This window comes from Panthera leo, chromosome B1 (genome assembly GCF_018350215.1).
Source record: "Panthera leo isolate Ple1 chromosome B1, P.leo_Ple1_pat1.1, whole genome shotgun sequence".
NCBI classification, from domain to species: Eukaryota; Metazoa; Chordata; class Mammalia; order Carnivora; family Felidae; genus Panthera; species Panthera leo.
Genome location: NC_056682.1, coordinates 142,344,934 through 142,363,372, shown reverse-complemented (window position 1 = coordinate 142,363,372; position 18,439 = coordinate 142,344,934). Strand labels below are relative to the sequence as shown.

Genomic DNA, 18,439 nt, shown 5'->3' with positions numbered 1-18,439 from the left:
ATCCCACTCAATCCACAGACTCATGAAAACAATGAATTTTTTTAAGCCACTAGGTTTTGGGGTGGTTTGTTATATACAGCAAGAATTAATTGAGATAGGCTGCTTGTTATTTATTGTCTGATGGTTACTTCTGAGTGCTGATACTATGTTTTTCTTTCTAATAATGCGTATCTGTAGTTTCCATTTTTTCATTTTAAAATAGATTTGAGTTATTAGGGTATTAACAGAATAAAGAATGAACTTCAAAAAACCCGCACTGATTATATCCTTTCTTTGATTAAAATCCTTAATGGCTTCACATTGTTCCTTCGCATCACGTTCAAACTGCTTACCAAGGCTTACAAGACCCTGCTTGATTTGACCCCTGCTCCCTTCTCAGCCTCATCCCTCATGGCAGCCATGTACACCTTTCCAGCCTAATTGCCTTTAAGTTTATTTGTGAGAGAGAGCACGAGTGAGACGGGCAGAGAGGAAGAGAGAATCCCAAGCAGGCTCTGCGCTGTTGGTGCAGAGCCCCATGTGGGTCTCAAACCCACAAAACGCGTGATCATGACCTGAGCCAAAGTCGGGTGCATAACTGACTGAGCCACCCAGGTGCTCCAGCCTGATTGCCTTTTACCTCCTCCTATTCACTATGCTTCTGTTCACCTCAGTGGCTTCATGCATACTCTTTCATCTGCCTGGAACACCTTTCCTGTCATCCTCATCTGGCAAACTCCTACCTTCCACCTTCAGAGTCATTCCATTTCCTCCAGATATTTGAATGCCTATTAATGTGCGAGGCACTACAATAAGAGCTTTACACATAAAACCAAACACAACGCACAATGTCCCTGCCCTCATGCAACTTAGTGGTGAAACCAAACAATGCACGGCAAAGAATATGACTTTTAAAGGTTATGATGGTATTTTCTTCCAAGAAATCTTTCTGGAGCTCCTTCATTTTCCTCTCTTTCTCAGTGCTACATGTTTCCATAAAACTATATTTTTCTTACCCTAGCAGTCAATACCCTGCTTGTCTGTCTCCCTTGTTTGCTTAACTTACCTGTCCGCTCTGGGAAGGCAGGGGCTGCTTGTTGCCTTCCCAACACCCAGCATAGTATCTGGCCCTCCTTCTCCTCTGGCTGTTACCCATAACAAGTAACTTTACTGACCAATTGATATGTTTCAGGCACCCTACAAGAATTATTTCATTTTTGCCATAATCTATTAGACAAATACTGCTGTTGGTCCCATTTTACAAGGAAAGAAGCTAAGGATTAGACAAGTACTTTGACATAGATCTGATAAGTAGCAGGGCTGAGATCCAAACCAAGTCTGTCTGCCAAACCCTATGCTCTTTCTTAACCACAATGCTAAACTACTACCCAGATGTTGATGGCACTCATTAAACAGTTGTTGAATGAGTGACATAAAAGTTCTTATAAGGAAAACGCTGCTCATTATACCAGTAAAATAAGTCACAGTATTCTTCTCTTCAACTTCTAAGTGCTTACACCCATATGAAGAAAAAGTGGCTAAGATTTAGAGTTAAAATGTCTTTAATTGCCCAGGAGTTAGAAGTGGTAATAGAAAAATTCAAGACCGTATATTGGTAGAGAAGATGAAGTCTCTCAAAAGCTGGGATTTTAATTTGCCCTGGAAACTTCTTTGTGTTCGCCTGAGCCATTCCCAATGTGGGCCCTTCCCAATCCCTGGTTCCTTTTTATGCTTAGGTTATAGTTTATACTTTATCATTATCTTGGGTTCCAAGGCCCGCAGTCATTCGGTGTTAAAGGGGGTGGAACTTTGTATCAATAAAGGACTGTTTGGTTAAAGGTCTGCTTGCCCTTTGCTTGTCTTACTATTATCCAACGTAACCATCATCTCCCACTTGCTCATTTACTGTTCTGGGATTTTTCCAATAACTATTTCATGTGTCTGTGGTTTATTCCTTTGCCTAACTTCTAAGCTTCCCTTGAGAGGAGACCATGTGATATGCTTCCTTTTTATCCTTCATGGTGCCTAGTATAATGCTGGGTAAAACAGGTGTCAACATCTTCTACATGTATCTCACCTGATGGTGCCTTTTCCATTCCTGATTGCAGTGATTCATAGCTTGTAGAGATGAACTTCCTTGCATGCAAAGATGAATTCACCCTCCCCAAAGTTAGGATTTCACGTCATTACTAGGCATGCAGGGGCCCTAGCCCACTGCGACAATTTATACACGTTATTCATGAGTAAGATGTAGTGATCAGGAACACAGGCTCTCTAACCAGACTGTCAAGATTTGATCCTGGTTTGGCCATTCAGTATGTGACCTGATTGGCTGTTAACTAAAGTGTTTGTGCCTCAGTTTCTCTGTGTAAAGGGGTAAGTAACATTACTTACTTGTTTTGGACACAGAAATGTGCTGCCTAGATGTTTCAGCTGTTGGGAGTGCTTTTGACACAAAACCTTCAGCTAACAACCCTTTTGAGGTCATGCACCCAGAGAACAGCCCCACCCAAGGTCATACCCTGCCCAGAAGAGCCCACATCTATGCCAGATTAAGGCGAGAGGAGGTATAAAGGCTTGGTCACTTTAGTCCAACACAGGAAAACCCAGATGGATCATTTTGGTCTCAGTGCTCCTCATGGGGGTTGGCTGAGGTTGCTGTTGGGCCAGCATTGTGGCTCAATTTCCTACACCCTAACATGCTTCCTTTCCCTCTCTGCCATGGATGTTGATCCCAAGGGTGCTTCCTAAGGAACATCCTGCACCATAAACTTTGTCTCAGAGTCTGCTTCCTGGACATCACCACAGTAACACTAACTGGTGGGGTTACTATGTGTATTGAATGACATGATGACACAAGATAAAGAATATGAAACAGTGCTTGATATGCTCCCAGTAAATATTGGCTATAATAATTATTACCCTACTTTTGCCCAATCTTCTTACTTCGCTGCTAAGATAAGACTCAATTTATTCAACTATTGTTGAGCTGCTATGATGTACTGACTTTTACTCTAGGCACTTAGAATACAAAAAGGAATCAAAACCCAGGTGTTACCATTGAGAAGCTCATACTCTAAAGGGAGAGGCAGACAATCAATTACTATGCAATGTAAGAAGTACAATAACAGAAATATGTTCAAGGCACAGTATAGCATCTTCTGGATAGAACCAAATGATTTCTGATAATCATTTGGTGTGATTTTGGTAATTTCAGGGAGGCCTTGATGGTCCATCCTCTTTCCTGTGCCCCTCACATCCCTGTTTCCCTCTAGTGCATTCTGTCATTCTCACTTCTGGAAAATCTTTCTTTTAGCTAAAGATTATGAGTCTGAGGAAATGCAAATATCTCCAGCAGGGTTTATACTGTAATGGGATTCAGAAACTATGGTTTGAGTACCTGTTCACTGTGAGTATAGTTTTGGGCAAGAAACATGTGTTAGTTTGGGAACCTTAGAAAGCAGATGCTGAGAAGTCAGAAGTGCAGTAGGTTTGTTCAGGGGTGGTGCCTGTGAACGAGAAAGTGGGAGGAAGGTGGGTTGACAGGGAGAGCCTGGGGCTGTGAGGCAGGTCTGACAAAGACTCACCTAACCTGGGAACTCCAGCTGCCAGTTAGAACAGCCCCGTGGGTGGTAATGGCCAGGCTCAGCGCTCCCAGTGCTCAGTCACTGGCTGGGGTCTGTTCTCGAAGAGCATGGCCTGGTGCAGAGGTGGCTCCTGAAGGGGCTGCCCCTGGTGGCTGTTGGCTACTGGTCTCCTTACAGGGGATGGCAGGTCCTTTCCAGAGAAAGATGCAACTGGTGCATCTCCAAGCTGTTACCTACCATCTCTGAACAAGTGTTTTAATCTGAAAAGGGGAGATACTGAGAACTGCAAAAATTCTTAGCAAGATCACTCCATTCAAACCCCTGCACTAGAGACTTGAGCAAATTTTAGCAGGCCTTTAGCTTTTGGTTATGTCCCTGGGACAACCCCAGCCCCCACAGCTGGGAAGAGAACTTACGGTCCATTCTAGCCAACACCTGACTTCCCTTTCCTACAGCACTTACTAAAAAGGTCCAAACGTTGTGAATCCTTTTTCTAATCCTTTGACATGTGACACTTTTTCTAGCCCTTTGATGTGTGACACTCAGGAGTGTCTTTCTCAAGTATCTGAAAACCTCTGCGATGTAATCATTAGGAAGAGTAGGGCTTCTGTCTCCCAGTGTCTGTGGGAAGCTAGCATCCTAACTTTGAAAGCTGCTGGATAGAGGGTACAGCTGGCCTAACCACATTTACACTCACCAACTCTGTCACTTAAAAAAACATTTTTTTTAATGTTTATTTATTTTTGAGAGAAAGAGAGACAGAGTGCAAGTGGGGGAGGTGCAGAGAGACAGGGAGACACAGAATCTGAGTCAGGCTCCAGGCTCTGAGCTGTCAGCACAGAGCCCGACACCGGGCTCGAACTCACAGACTGTGAGATCACAACCTGAGCCAAAGTCAGACGCTCAACCGACTGAGCCACCCAGGCACCCCCAACTTTGTCATTTTTTATTGAGCCTCTGCTTAGCTCTTTCTCTCCTGGTTTCTCTTTTCACCACCTTAACTAATGCCTAGTTTTGCTAATCTTTGACAATGCTAAGATTTTCCTACATCACAGTGTTGTGAGGACTGAATGAGTTCGTGAGAAAATAGAAGTTATTTTGTAAACTGGGAATCTCTTTACAAATATAAATGGTTCTCAGTGTGAAGGCATTGTATATATTTTCCTGAGAGACAGTTTTAAAAATTACATCAAAAATATTTTTTCTGTTAATAAATCTCGTTTCTAAAAATGTAAACAATATAGAGAAAGTGATAATACCTACAATGCTACCCCTCAGAGATACTGTTAACAAAATGCTATTTATCATTTCATTCTTTTTATACAAGTATAAACATATAAACTTTTAAAAAGTTTTTTAAGTTAATTATTATTTATTTTGAGACAGAGAGAGAGAGAGAGAGAGAGAGAGACAGAGAGAGAATGAGCTGGGGAGGGGTAGAGAAGGAGAGAGAATCTCAAGCAGGCTCCTACTGTCAGCACAGAGCCTGATGCAGGGCTCGAACTCATGAACTGTGAGATCATGACCTGAGCCAAAATCAAGAGTCAGACACCATTAACTGAGCCATCCAGGTGCCCATAAACTTTTTTTTTTTTTAAATATAAATGGGACTCTACTCTCTATACATTTCTATAACCCACTTTTCTCATTTAACAATGTGCCAGGGCAAAAGTCAGTGTCAATTGTATGAATCTCCTTCCTTAATTTTAATGGTGGTGGAATGTTTCATTGCATGCTTATGTGACAATTTATTTAAGATCCCCTTCTAATGGATACTTATTTTGTTTCCAATTGTTCAGTATTTGTAGTCAAAGCAGCAGTAAACATTCATATGCATACATTTCGGTTTATCCATATAATAATTTCTTTAGGATACATTGAAAAATTTTTAAGTTTCTTTATTTTTAGTAATCTGTACACCCGATGTGGGGCTCAAACTCACTACCCCACATCAAGAGTTGCATGCTCTTCCCACCGAGCAAGCCTGGTGCCCCTCTTTAGGATACATTTCTAGAAGTGAAATTCCTGGGTTTATTCTAAGGGAATACACATTTAAAATTTTATATTGTTGACCTGTTCTCCTGAAACGTTATACTTTCAGAATTTATACTCCCATCAATGAGCATGTCAATTTGTTTCCTTACTTCTGCACCAGAGGATTTTGATGGGGACAGGGGAAGGGGGTCAGAAAAAGTGATCGGGATCATTAGATTCCTAAAGGGCTCAGAGGAAGGTGCTACTGTGCAAGGGATGAGGGAGGGGAGGTAAGCAGTGACCCTGAAAGCTGGGCTTAGAAAATAACCTGCTGCCTGCTTTCCATTTGGTCCCAGGTCCCAGCTTGCCTGCTGTTGGGCAACACGCAAGCCAAGCCACCAGAACACCAGGACTCCTCTTTGTAGGATGTGGCAGGCAAACAACTGTAGGGGCTCTCCTTGGGCCTGGGCAGGCAAAAGCCTTTCTGCCCAGCGTTGAAGAAAGCCCTGCCTGCAGCTATACCTGCCTGGCTCAAGCTCTTGTCCCATCTTGTACATGAAAGAGGAACAAAGTTGACGTGTCCCACAAAGGAAAGTTGATCAAAGGCTAGACAAGGTGCCAACTCTCAGAAGTGGTGCTGTGCCTGAACTTGGGGCCTGGCCCCAGGAGCAGACATTTATCCTGCTTGCTCCAGGGAAGCCTTTCATGCTATTTTTGGGTGGGGCACCAGGCAGTAGAAGAAGGTGAGGATGACAGGGAGTCCCATTTTACCTGTTTCCATGCTCGTGTTATGCCAGCTGCCAGGGTCCTTCCCTTTCCCTCTTTTTGTTTTCTTCCTTATTAATTTTTCTTAAGTTGAAAAGATTAGGGTGCATAACTTTTATGGGAAAAAAACCTTAAAATAGAAATCTAAAGATCATCCACCATGTATCCATTCTAATGCCATGAATATTTTCACAATATATGTTACCTGCCAGCTGTTGTCTCAGGGGTTAGTATTTTTCACAGAGGTTCAGAGAGCTGGTCCCTTTTTCATTCACATCTTACACTAAGCGGCTTTAGGACACGATGGCACAGCTGCTTAACAGCTGTTGCCTGGACTTAGGGCAGGAGTCCCGTTTGAGGTTCAGTGACATAGCTCCTATAAACAGTTTCCAGGACTCTGAGATTTTGAGAACGGCCAGGGCCACTCAAGCAAGAAGTGAAATGGTCCTACAAGAGGTACTTTTCCTTTGCCTGGGGAGCAGAGAGAACTGTGTGTCTGCTTACTCATGGCCAGTCCCAGCATGTCTCAGAAATGCTTTCCCTTCCTTTTTCGATGCTATTAGAAGAATGTGAACAGAAATGGCACAGAAGAATGCAGGCCTAACCATCCATTTCTTCAAATCATTTTTACCCACTACTGGTTTGTTTAAATCCAGATTGTCTACTCTCAAAGGGCAAACAACTTAACCATAATCAAGGCCGTGCAATCATGCTCAATAGTTATTTGTTAATTTATCAACTTACAGAAGTAGGAAGGGCCCCAAAATGCTGAAGAGGGAAGCTGGGTGGACATTAGGGCCGTGCTCATGGTGACAGCATTTTGATGGGGTCACCAGAGTTCAAGGTCAGAATATCAGCTCTGCAGGCCCAGAGCTAGAGTCTAACACATGGAGTGCAAGGACAGGAAATGAGAGTACCAACTAATTGATTTATATTAGAAGATTTCCCTTCCTTGGATCTAGAATGCTAATGCCTGCCATCAGAAACATGCCCTTCCTGCTAGCAGAATATGCGGGACATTGAAATGGTTTCAGTTTGGTTCACATCTTACACTAAGAAGAATAGTTTTGTTCTGTGCATCATCCCGTGCAGACTGGATGGAATTTGGTGCCTCTGCTTGTCTCCAAGAAGCTTTCTCTAGTTAATGTGATGGGACTTTGTGGTTTTTGTGCTTTGTGAAACTCTTCTCAGTCATTTATTTCCATTGCTGTATGGAGAGTTAATATCATCCATTACATTTTGATCTGATTATATTACAGAAGACTAATCCCCCTACAGGAACTTTATATCTTTTCTTGAAGTCCTGAGGGCCCCATGCAATTATTTCAAAACCTACTCTGCTGTCTCAGAAGTGTGTTAGTATTAAGCCCTGGGAATTCAGAAGCATTATTTTTCCAGTAGAATTTATAGTGTATTTGTGGAATTGTTACTTTAAAGATAGTTCAGGATTTCCATATACATCAAGCTTTTTTTTTTTAAAAGTACTAAATATAGAAGATACAAAGATAGACACATATATTGGTTTTCTTCCTTTACTGCTCACCAAGACAGAAAAAAACAAAAGGTTCAGGAATAGGAAACACACAGGACTGACAGGAATGCAAAAAATCCTGTGGAGGGAGAAGCAAGAGAGAAGGAAAGGAAACTGCAGATGACAGAAGATGAAAGAAAGGGGGGTGTGGTGGGGATTAAATATGGAAAAAGCAGAATTAGCTGTGGAAGCCAGAGAGGCCAGGCAAATTCAGTGTGGACAGCTGTTGGAAAGTGCCTGACTAAGGAATAGTGGGTTTTAGCGCCTTATCCGTCAAGTCGTCTTACCTAAGGAAGTTAATCTATTGCTCGGGAGCTAATTTTCCTCTTTGTAAAATGAGGATATTGGGCTAGGTGACTTTCTGAAGTGCACTGTAGTTTGCCATTCTTTTTCCAAAACTTAGAGAAGAAAATACTACAGCAACACAAGACTGTTGTCTTCTGGGAGAGCGTTTCTCAAATCCTAGACTAAAGGGCTATCATTATTTCTAGTTGTAATCTCTTTTAAGATTATATCCAGTCTGTGATCCAGTCAAATCTGTCTTGGGCTTTCTTAATTTGTACTTAGAAGGGTAGAACTGATAAAGGATTATATAAATAATTATGGTGGGAAAATGGAATGATAAACACTAATAAATGGGAATGAGCACATTTAGAACAAATACAATCTGAAACCAAGACAAGGATAAATGCCTTAACACATACATACTTGGGACGGTGCTGCAAATGTGCCTGTGCAGAAATAGTCACCAGTTGGGGAGCTCCATTATTTTTCAAGCCCTGGTAAGAGAGAAGCCATCTCAGGCAGGAAGCTATCAGCAGAGGGAATCTTAACGTGGCACCAGACAGTGATAAGCAGCATAGATTGGTAGAAAATAAGCCATATCCATATTTAATATCCAGTGCATGTAGAGAGGCTTATTGCCCTGAAAACCTTTGAAGTTGTATCTCATAGAGGATGGAAAATTTAAAATATTTAGGTGGCAGAAAAGCTCTGATGAGTGATTCACTATTCTGTTGACTTACATCTCATCTCTTCTGACTTTTTTTCTAGTTTTGTTTAACTTCAAAACAGCTTCTTGGGAGAGTGCCTGTGTCTTCTTCTTTGTTGTATGCCTAGCACCTGCTAGAGAGTCTATCACTTAGTAGCTGCTTAATAAGTGAAGGTTGAATGAACAAATAAACAAATGAAGCTATTTGAGGATTCCTGAGAAGAAATTATGCTCTAGAACTGATGCTACTTTATTTTATTTTATTTTAAAGTTTATTTATTGATAGAGAGAGAGTGAGAGAGAGATAAAGAGGGAATGCACAAGCAGGAGAGGGACAGGGAAAAGAGGGAAAGAGAGAATCCCAGGCAGGATCCATGCTCTCAGCACAGAGCCCAATGTGGGGCTCTAACCCAAAAACTGTGAAATCATGACCTCAGCCAAAGCCAAGAGTTGGACACTTAACCAACTGAGCCACGCAGGCACCCTTAGAACTGATGCTATTTTAAAGACCGGCACCAACAATGTGGATGTAACTGGAAGGCATTATGCTAAGTGAAATAAGTTAGTCAGAGAAAGACAGATATCATGTTTTCACTCATATGTGGAAGTTGAGAAACTTAACAGAAGACCGTGGGGGAAGGAAAGGGGAAAAAATAGTTTTAAATAGAGAGGGAGGCAAACCATAAGAGACTCTTAAATACAGAGAATAGGGTTGGGGGGATCAGGAGGAGGGGAAAATGGGTGATGGGCATTGAGGAGGGCTCATTGGGATGAGCACTGGGTGTTGTATGTAAGCAATGAATTATGGGAATCTACTCTTGAAACCAAGAACACACTGTATACACTGTATGTTAGCTAACGACAATAAATTATATTTAGAAAAAAAATTAAACAAATAAAATAAATAAGTAAATAAATAAAGACCTGCACCAGAACCATGTAAGAAGTAAAAGGGAGTGGCAGTGAGACTTCTTCAGAACCCAGAGAATTGAAACCATAAAGTCAACACATAATGGAAGAGAACAGATTTTTGGCATATTATCCTTAAAGCAATAACAAAACAAGCAAACAAATGAACAAAAGAGAAAATAGAATGTCTTCCAGGTCCCAAGGTGGGGAAAACAGGATTGGTTACAGCATCCCATGTTGGAATCAACATTGCCAAGAAAGCAGAAGCCGACAGAACAGAGATGATTTTAAAGGAAAAAGAAAAAAGGGAGTCAGAGAAGCAGTGATCAACTTTGCCAGTGTTTACTAGTATAGGCTGAAAGCATGGATGTCCTTTCTGAAACACAAGAGAGGAATGCTTACATTAGGAATATCCTCACGGTAAAAGTGGATTCCTCAGAGTAGGCTAGTTTGTTCTGATCCTGTATTCTCTTAGCACACAAATATTATTTGATTTCCATGGAGATTTCTTTATAGGGAACAATTCTGCTGCCATAGGCCTTTCCTCTAAGTTCAGCTCCTATAGAAAGCAGATACTGAGATAGAGTTAGGAGTATGGAGATGTGGGGTGCCTGGGTGGCTCAGCAGGTTAAGCATCCGACTTCAGCTCAGGTCATGATCTCATGGTCTGTGAGTTCGATCCCCACAACGGGCTCTGTGCTGACAGCTCAGAGCCTGGAGCCTGCTGTGGATTCTGTGTCTCCCTTTCTCTCTGCCCCTCCCCTGCTCATGCTCTGTCTCTCTCTGTCTCAAAATAAATAAAAACATTTAAAAAAAATGTAAGGAGTACAGAGATGTATTTGTGGGATAATGACCATGAGAGATAAAGAGGGAGGAAACAGGACTGGGCGGGGAAAGTCTTCTGGCCACAATGCTGATCTGACATCTGTGAAAGGAAATGGGGAAGGAAGCAGAATTGTGCAGGGAGAGCTTCAGACTGTGATGTGGATCTGAACAAGTCTCTACCAGCTCAATAGGGATCTCTGAAACAAAGATGAGAGGAGTCTTGCATCGGGTGGACATGGCCAGACCCTAGTACTCCCAGTTTGCACAGTACTGCCTGAGGCTACACAGGAACAGTAGGGCCTTGGCTCAAATATGAGGCATATCCTGAAGGTACTGCAGCTAGAAGCTGTCAGCCAACTGCCCTGTCAAAGCGGAACCATGAGCTCTATTGAAGGGAGGTCTGTGCAGCACACCCTCCATAGCTGCTACAGTATCCAAGGCCATTTCCAAATCTCTTTCAGTGCTGACTCTTACCACTGAATAGGGGCTGGAGAGTTCGATGCTTGCTTTCCCAACCTCCCTGACAATTGGAACGACCATGAGACCCAGTTCTTGCCCATGGAACTTCTGGGATGCTAACTGGGCTAAAAGACAAACAAAGCCTTATGAAAAGAAAGTGTTTTCCCTTTCTGCCAACCAGCTATTTGTTTTCTGATTTTGAATGCAGTACTGATGTCTAGGGTAGCAGCCATCTTGTAACCATGAGGCCATAAGCAAACATGCGAAATGGTATAATTCCTTGCTGACGCTGATGAGACTGCTTGCTCTTCTTGTTGAATAAACAATAAATAATGTTCCTATGGCTTAATTCATTTTTTTCCCCTGTTACTTGTAGGTGATATACTCATTGCCTGGTTCCCATGACTTATATAACATTTGTAAAGTTCCCATATCATAGATCTTATTTTAAATCGTAGGTTGGCATTCTGCTTCACATATCAATTTCTTATTACTTTGGTTAGAGTGAGTCAGTCCTTGTGAAGTCAACACTCACTGAGAAAACTGAGTAAATTAGTTTTGGGCTTCCCAATCTTAGCAAAGGGAAATGCCTTTATTAAAACCTTAGGACAAAGTAAGGTTATATGTCCTAGTAAGTAACAAATTTTAAAACATGAAAAGCTTGAAATCTCTAACCTATTGGGTTGGTTTTTCTTTAGTGAAGAAATGAAGCAGAAGAGAAGACATGAGAGAGGACCTGTGACCTCAGTTGAGGAGACACAGCCCATTTAAAGGAAGGAGCCAGGATCTCATATTTCTTCCTCCCTCTGATCTCTGCAAGGGTTCCCTGCTGGCTCCCCTAGAAGCCAGAGAGAAGGAGAGCCCTGTGATACAGCCCATCTTATTTCCTGGGTAGAAAGCACAATGGAGAAGAACTGAGAGTGGAACTGAATGACAAAGAGAAGATACCCAATCATTTCCTTTGTCCTCTTTGTAGAGATGGTGCTCAACATCGTTAGGACGAAAATAAGGAAGAGAGAGATAAGGAAATCAAGTCTGGATCCTCTGTAGAGAGGTGTGAGTTGTTCTTCAAAAATTGAGAGATTCTGAAAACAAATAGATAAAAACTTCAGGCTTTTAAGGAAGACTCAGTTTCAGCAGGCTCTCCAGGGAGGTGCTGAGGAGGGTGTTTGCAAATGTACCTTTGGCTGGTATCAAAGGGAAGAAGAGTTCTAATTTCAACTAATTAGTTATTTCATCCATGAAATAAAGTAATAAAAAATATATGGAAATGAATATTCAAGTGTGGGGGGGGGGGGGGAAGGAAAAGTGGAGCCAAGTAGGAAGACGAGGTGAGGGATGGGTGAGCATTTACTGAGGGAAGCAAAGTTTCCCAGAAACTCTCAGCTATGACTCACTGCCCAGAACTTTATCACATGGGTAATGGGCACCCTTAGCTGTGAGACAGTCTAGAGAAGTCAATGTTTCTACCTGGCACATTGATGCTCTGAACTAAGCCAGGTTTCTAGTAGAAGATACAAAGGGGAGTAAACATTGAGCAGGTAACTAGCAGTGTCTACTATCTTACAGAAAACTAAAACCTACCAATGTGAAGGGATTTATCCCTAAATTCAAAGATGGAGCTGGGATTCTAATTCTGCTTTCTGACTCCAAAGCAAATGCTTTTGCGGCTATGGAGTTGTAAGGGAAGGTTGGTGCTGGCTTCTTCCCTTAACATGTAGCACGAAAGAACTGCTACTTATTAGATACTTATTAAATACTTATTAGGATCTGGTATTTCTTAAAGGGCTGATATTTATTCTGTAGGTAACAGAGGCTTTGGACATACAAGAAGGAAAAACAGAACATTTTCAGGAGATGAATTAATCTTTTCTGGTGTCAGGAACACTGGATATTGGTCCTGGTTTTGCCACTGACTTATGACATAGATAGGTCACTTACTTCTCTATGTGACATTTTCTTACTGTCTATGAAATGAAAGTTTAACAATGTCATCTCAAAACTCATGGTTCATATGAAATGTAATGATGATGTTAAATGTTTACTATCCATAGACAAAGTGTTTTAAGGAAAAGCCTAAGACATGTCAAACCAGCATTTCTGACCATAGTACTCATCAAAAACATTCCGGATAAAGGCAGAATACCATCCCTGTGGGATGAAGTATCAGTGGGAGAAGTACTACCAAAATCTAAGTGCTTGGAACATTACTGTTAGGAATATGAACCACAGAGAATAACAATGCTTCCTCTTCCTTTCCTTTTTTCGAAAGAACCCTTCTGCCTTGTTCTGAGCTCCTGGATCTGAAGCAGACCTGCAGGGAGGAGACGAGCTGCTGCAGAGGTCACTGTAGGGACCTCTTCTAACATGTGGGGTCCTGAAGAAGCACCGTGGGATTCCAGAGCTGCCACACAGTAGTCTCATTTCAAAGAGAAAATGTGAAAAATACAACTGTGGCAGCTACTGAGGTATGCAAGACAGTAGGAATTGGGGCTTAAAATCAAGGGAGCCTCGTGATAACAGATCCATAGTATTTTAGAGCTGGTGTCAACCCAGCTTCAAAAATACCCTGATTTGTAGGGGTTTTTTTTTAAGGCTATAAAAGCTCCCCTTTAAAATGCTGAAAATGAGTAAATATACTCACAGCTGTTGAGATGATCTACAAATACAGACTGGCTGGGTTTGAAAGCTGAATTCTAAGTATCCACTTTGGGAAAGTTGCTTCATCTTTCCAATGTACTTCCTCATCACTGAAGTGCGGTGGTAGTGGAAGCTCTCCTGGGTTACTTTGATTACACAAGATAACCCACATAAAGTCCTTGGCACAAAGTATGTCCTCCATTAATTCTAATCCTTATCAGCATGTACTGTAAATGATAAGAAGTACCTAGCCATGGTTCCTATATTCCAGAGACCTAAGTTTCTCACATGCCCTTCTCTCCTCTTGTGTCAGCGACACAATGGAAGGAGGCAGATTGACAGAGGAAAATGCCCAGGTTTTGAGTCCTGCTCTGTCTCCTCTAATGCTGCTCTTCGTTCAGCCTTCATTCAGTCACTTTACTTCTCTGAACCCCAGTTCCTTCTCTGGTTGACTAAGGAAATGTGTCTTCCTTCTTGGACCCTTGTCTTTGGCAGCCTGGTACCAATCTTGATGTAAATAAATCCCTTCACTAACTTTCACAAAAAATCCACTCACAGTGGTCATATAATGTTTTTGTAAAAATTCTTGCTGTGAGTTTATAATGACCACAAAAAGATACTTCATTGCACAGAGTGCCCACAATTTCATTTGGAAAATCTCCATTAGATTGATTTCTTCTCCTAACTCTTTCTTCCCAGTCCTTGGCTGTTGTCTTCCTCTTCCTCTTAAACTAGCCCCAAGTTTCAACCCCATTCTCCTTCCCTTTCTCTCATTTATCATCCAGAAAAAGGGGCTTCTTCTGCAAGAAACCTGGGTGCCAGCCTATTGCTCTTCTTTATAAGAACTGGCTTATCAAATATTTCTCTCTCTTTAGAAATAATTCTCTTACCAGCTGCAGAGAAGACAATTTTTCTTTGGTTATTATTCTTAAACTGCTTAACCTTTAGGATGCAGCCAGAGATTCTGTTCTTGGAAAGAAACTGTTGACTAGCTTCCATTAGTTCTTTCAGATCTCCTCCCCAGCCTGCTCTGTGCCTTGAGAAGTTGACCATCTTGATTGCATCATGGGCTCCCTTGCCCTCTGGTGTCTGGTGGGTTTGACCAGTGAGAGGCAGTAGCAGGAGATTGGAGGATAGGAGGAGAGTGCCTTCAGGCACTTTACTCTTTCAGCTCCCATCACACCAGGTCACTTCAGGTTGGATGTATCCTCTACTGAAGGCCACTACTGAACTTACCTCCTGTCCACTGCTCTTCCCCTTCAGTGACTCTTCTGGATTCTGGAAGGTACTCTCTCTCTCTCTTTGTATCTTCAGACCTAGAGATCGTCCCAGCTCTTGCTGTAGCTGGCCCCAGGATGCTTCGTTTTTTCTTATGGTTTTCCTTTACCTTGTCTACACCTTTATAAATGGTGTCTTTATTAAACTCTTCTCAATCACACCATTTGAGTATGTCATTTATTCCTAGATAGAGTAACCTGGCCATTTACTCATCCCTTCATTCCTTCGTTCCCTCACAAATCATAACTGAGTAACTATTTCTGGTCAGAAACTATTCTAGGGACTGGGCCATAAAGGTGAATAAGAAGATATATTTTCCATGATCTCAATTTTGGTGAAGGAAACAGACAAGTGAACAGATGATGACAACAGAGTTGTAACAAGAGGTTATAGATTTTTTTTTTTTTTTTTTTTTTTTACTTTCAGAGAACATGAGGGAGGTTCTTAACTTATGTTGGGGAGTCTAATAGAGAAATGCTTTCTGAAAAAGACACAACTTGTGTTGTTCCCTGAAGGATGAATGGGAATTAGCCAGGAGATGGGGAGAATAAAAAGAGAGAAGATGTACTAGAGGATGGAACAGTAGAGGGGAAATGCTAGAAGGAGAACCAAAGGGAGCCAGAATAGAATGGCACTTGAGTGATGGAAGACTGAATCAGTCAATAAATGAGCCCTCTCTTTCTCTCCCTCCTTCTTTCTCTCCCTCCCTTCCTCTTTTTTGTTTTGTTTTTGTTTTTTACTGTGGAAAGAATTTGTCTTTATCCCAATCATGATGTGGAGCCAGAGAAGGGTTTTGTCCTAGAAAGCCCTCTCTGGATATAGTGTGGAGAATGGTCTAGAAGGTGGGACCTTGCAAATAGTGAACACAGTAGGAAGGGTAGAGAAAAGGAATAGGTGAGAACTAAGGGCTTAAGCTACAGTAGTAGACGAATGGATGCTGCCATAGGTGGACTCATGAGAAAGTCTATATAGGTAGGCTTTTTACTACACGGGCAGCTGCTTTCTCATTTCAAACAGGGGACATAGAAATATAGGCATGAGAAGGAACTGGAAAGTTCTAGGTCTGTTTATATTCTAAATTAGGCTTCTGAAGTTCAATATCACATGGATGCTGTAAAAGATCAAATAAATACTATGATATATCTGTATATGTAACACCATCAGCTCCATACAATGAGTTACAGAGCAACACATCCAGCTTCCAAAGGGCAGGCCACCAACACAGAGAGTTCTTTCTTCTGTGCTTGTAGGGATGGTGGCCGCCTTCCACCACCTGTTCCCTGGCTACCTTTGTTCTTCAAAGAATAGGCACAGGGTCCAAGCAGGCATCAGAATGCACTGAGAGCAGCAATTAGTTCTAGTGAACAACCTATTGGAATTAGTCCAGTTTAGAATGAGTTAGGAAAACTGAAACTGGAATTGTTCTTTGCACAAACCCTTTTTCTCCTCCGTTTCCTCTTTCACCAATTCAGGTTTTGGTGGAGGCAAAGGAGACAAAAAGGTTGAGTAGGATTTGGAGTCTAGCAGTTTGCCTTGGTTCAAAAGTAACAATTGAAATAAAGCTGTTGAAAAAAAAAATTGGAGTACTTTTCCTGCACCTCTTCTCTCTGTGCCTGTCCCTATGGATGGCTCCTGTGGCAGAAAGAACATTTTTCTATTTTTTTGTGGGTGTTAGGGATCTTTCATTGGAAAAAGGGATAATAAGGCCATGACAAGTTGTTACTGGCTTTGCCCTTCAAATACACTTTCTTGACAACCTCAACTGTATATCTTAGTGCTGAAGAGCAGGGCCTTGGAATTTGAACAACTGAGGTTTAAATCCTGGCTCTGACTCTCACTAGCTGTGTAACTTAGGGAAAGTTGTTTAATCCCCCTGAACCTGAATTTTCTCATTCATAAATGGTAATGTCAATATTAATCTCATGGGTGTCAAGGGTGAATTAAATGAGTCAAAGTATAGGCCATCCGGCTCAGAGTAAGGACTCAAAGGATGGTAACATTTGAACAGTAAATTAGAGATGGGGTTGTCAAATTAGGAGTCCAAGTTGGGCCTTCACTTTTGTGGTTGCCCTCTACTTAGGCTGGGAAGCAGTAGAAGCCTTCAAGAATGTTGCCTCAGGCTTGGGTTGGCTTTCACCTTGAAGAAAGATGATTAAGTGTGGAATGTTGGCTGGCTCCTCTACAGTGAGGATTGTCACGGGTCTAGTTTTGAATTGGACTGTCTGGTATTTGAGATTTCTGTACAGGAAATCAACTGAGAAAATGCTGGGATAAGCATGTGGGGAGGGCATGTCTCTAATTTGGTAAACTTTACTTTTACAATGTTATTACATGACTTATAAAGGAATGTTCTCACTGACTTTTGGGCCTGCAGAAGCAAGTGCTACCACTCCAATTGGCTTTTAGACATGAGTTTGATATCATTCCCAATTTATACCTGCATTATTTATATATTTGTAGTACCATGGTAGAGCTGACCATTTCCCTCCTATCAAGGTACCTGTTTTTGGACCTCTCAGCATGCCATGTCCCCTTTCTTCTTGCTTCCTTTCTGATAACAGAAGAGGCAGTGCAGTGTTCTGGCTAAAAGCAAAGATTCTAGAGCCAGACTGTTTGGGTTGGAATCAAGCTCCATCGCTTATATGCTATGTTGCCTTGGGCCAATTATTCATTGTCTTGTGGCTCAGATTCTCCATTTGGAACATAAAGATGAATGACAGGATTGTTGTGAGGATGAAATGAGTCAATACGGATTGGATGTAGAACATATCTAGGTAATAGTAAGTGCTGTGTATATGCCATGAACTATTCTAGATGCTTTTTATACATGTTATTAATCAACCCTCACAATAATCTTATGAGTAAGCATTCTTTATTCTCATTTCACAGATGAGGTGCTGAAGCTTACAGAGGTTAACTAGTGTGAGAACATAGAGCTAGTAAGCAGAGGTAAATCTAGTGGAGAATTAAACACAGGTCTGTCCCCCTTTATAGTCCATGTTCTTTACTACTTACTGTATCTCCCATAGTAGGTAATGTGCTTTGTTTTTTGGCTTTTAGGTGTTGTTTTTTTAAAAACACATACTTTGCAAGCATATTTGGCAATTTTGATGCTACTGACTGCCTCAGGAGAGAATCTTCTCTCTCCTGACTATAGATACATGAACACTCAAGATGAAAATGGATGACTGGAATTAGCAAATTCCCAGAAAGCACTGGTAGCAATCACAGAAATAAAAAAGTCAATTTGTTCCTACTTGTCCATTGGCTTATTGCCTTAGACTTCTTGCTTTGTTATACCCTAGCTCAATTCCAGCTGGCCTCTTAGCCTCTGGCCTTATCCCATCCTCCAAACAGCTTTGGGATTCATCTAGCTAAACACACCACTTTTCAAACTTTTGCTCTAAATTACCTCTAAAAATGGAAAAGTGCTTATACCAAGTCTAGAGGAGGTATAGTTTAAAGCAGCTTGCTATAGGCATAAGATTTTGAAGACTTGTA

At 41.5% G+C, this 18,439-nt stretch overlaps 1 protein-coding gene across 2 annotated transcripts in view; it reads left to right on the top strand.

The window, feature by feature from the left end:
- The window catches only part of CCNG2 (cyclin G2), a 29,620-nt gene extending 11,181 nt beyond the window's left edge, over positions 1-18,439 (top strand). Inside the window, exons 8-9 of one of the 2 annotated variants that reach the window (XR_006201880.1) lie at positions 11,719-12,074; positions 13,293-13,360. Coding sequence is in view for 1 of the 2 variants with exons in the window: in XM_042936128.1 (XP_042792062.1) it covers positions 13,293-13,386 (94 nt within the window). In the remaining variant the exon portion in view is untranslated. Of the gene's footprint in view, positions 1-11,718; positions 12,075-13,292 lie in introns of both variants that reach the window. The other variant, XM_042936128.1, reaches the window with a different exon arrangement.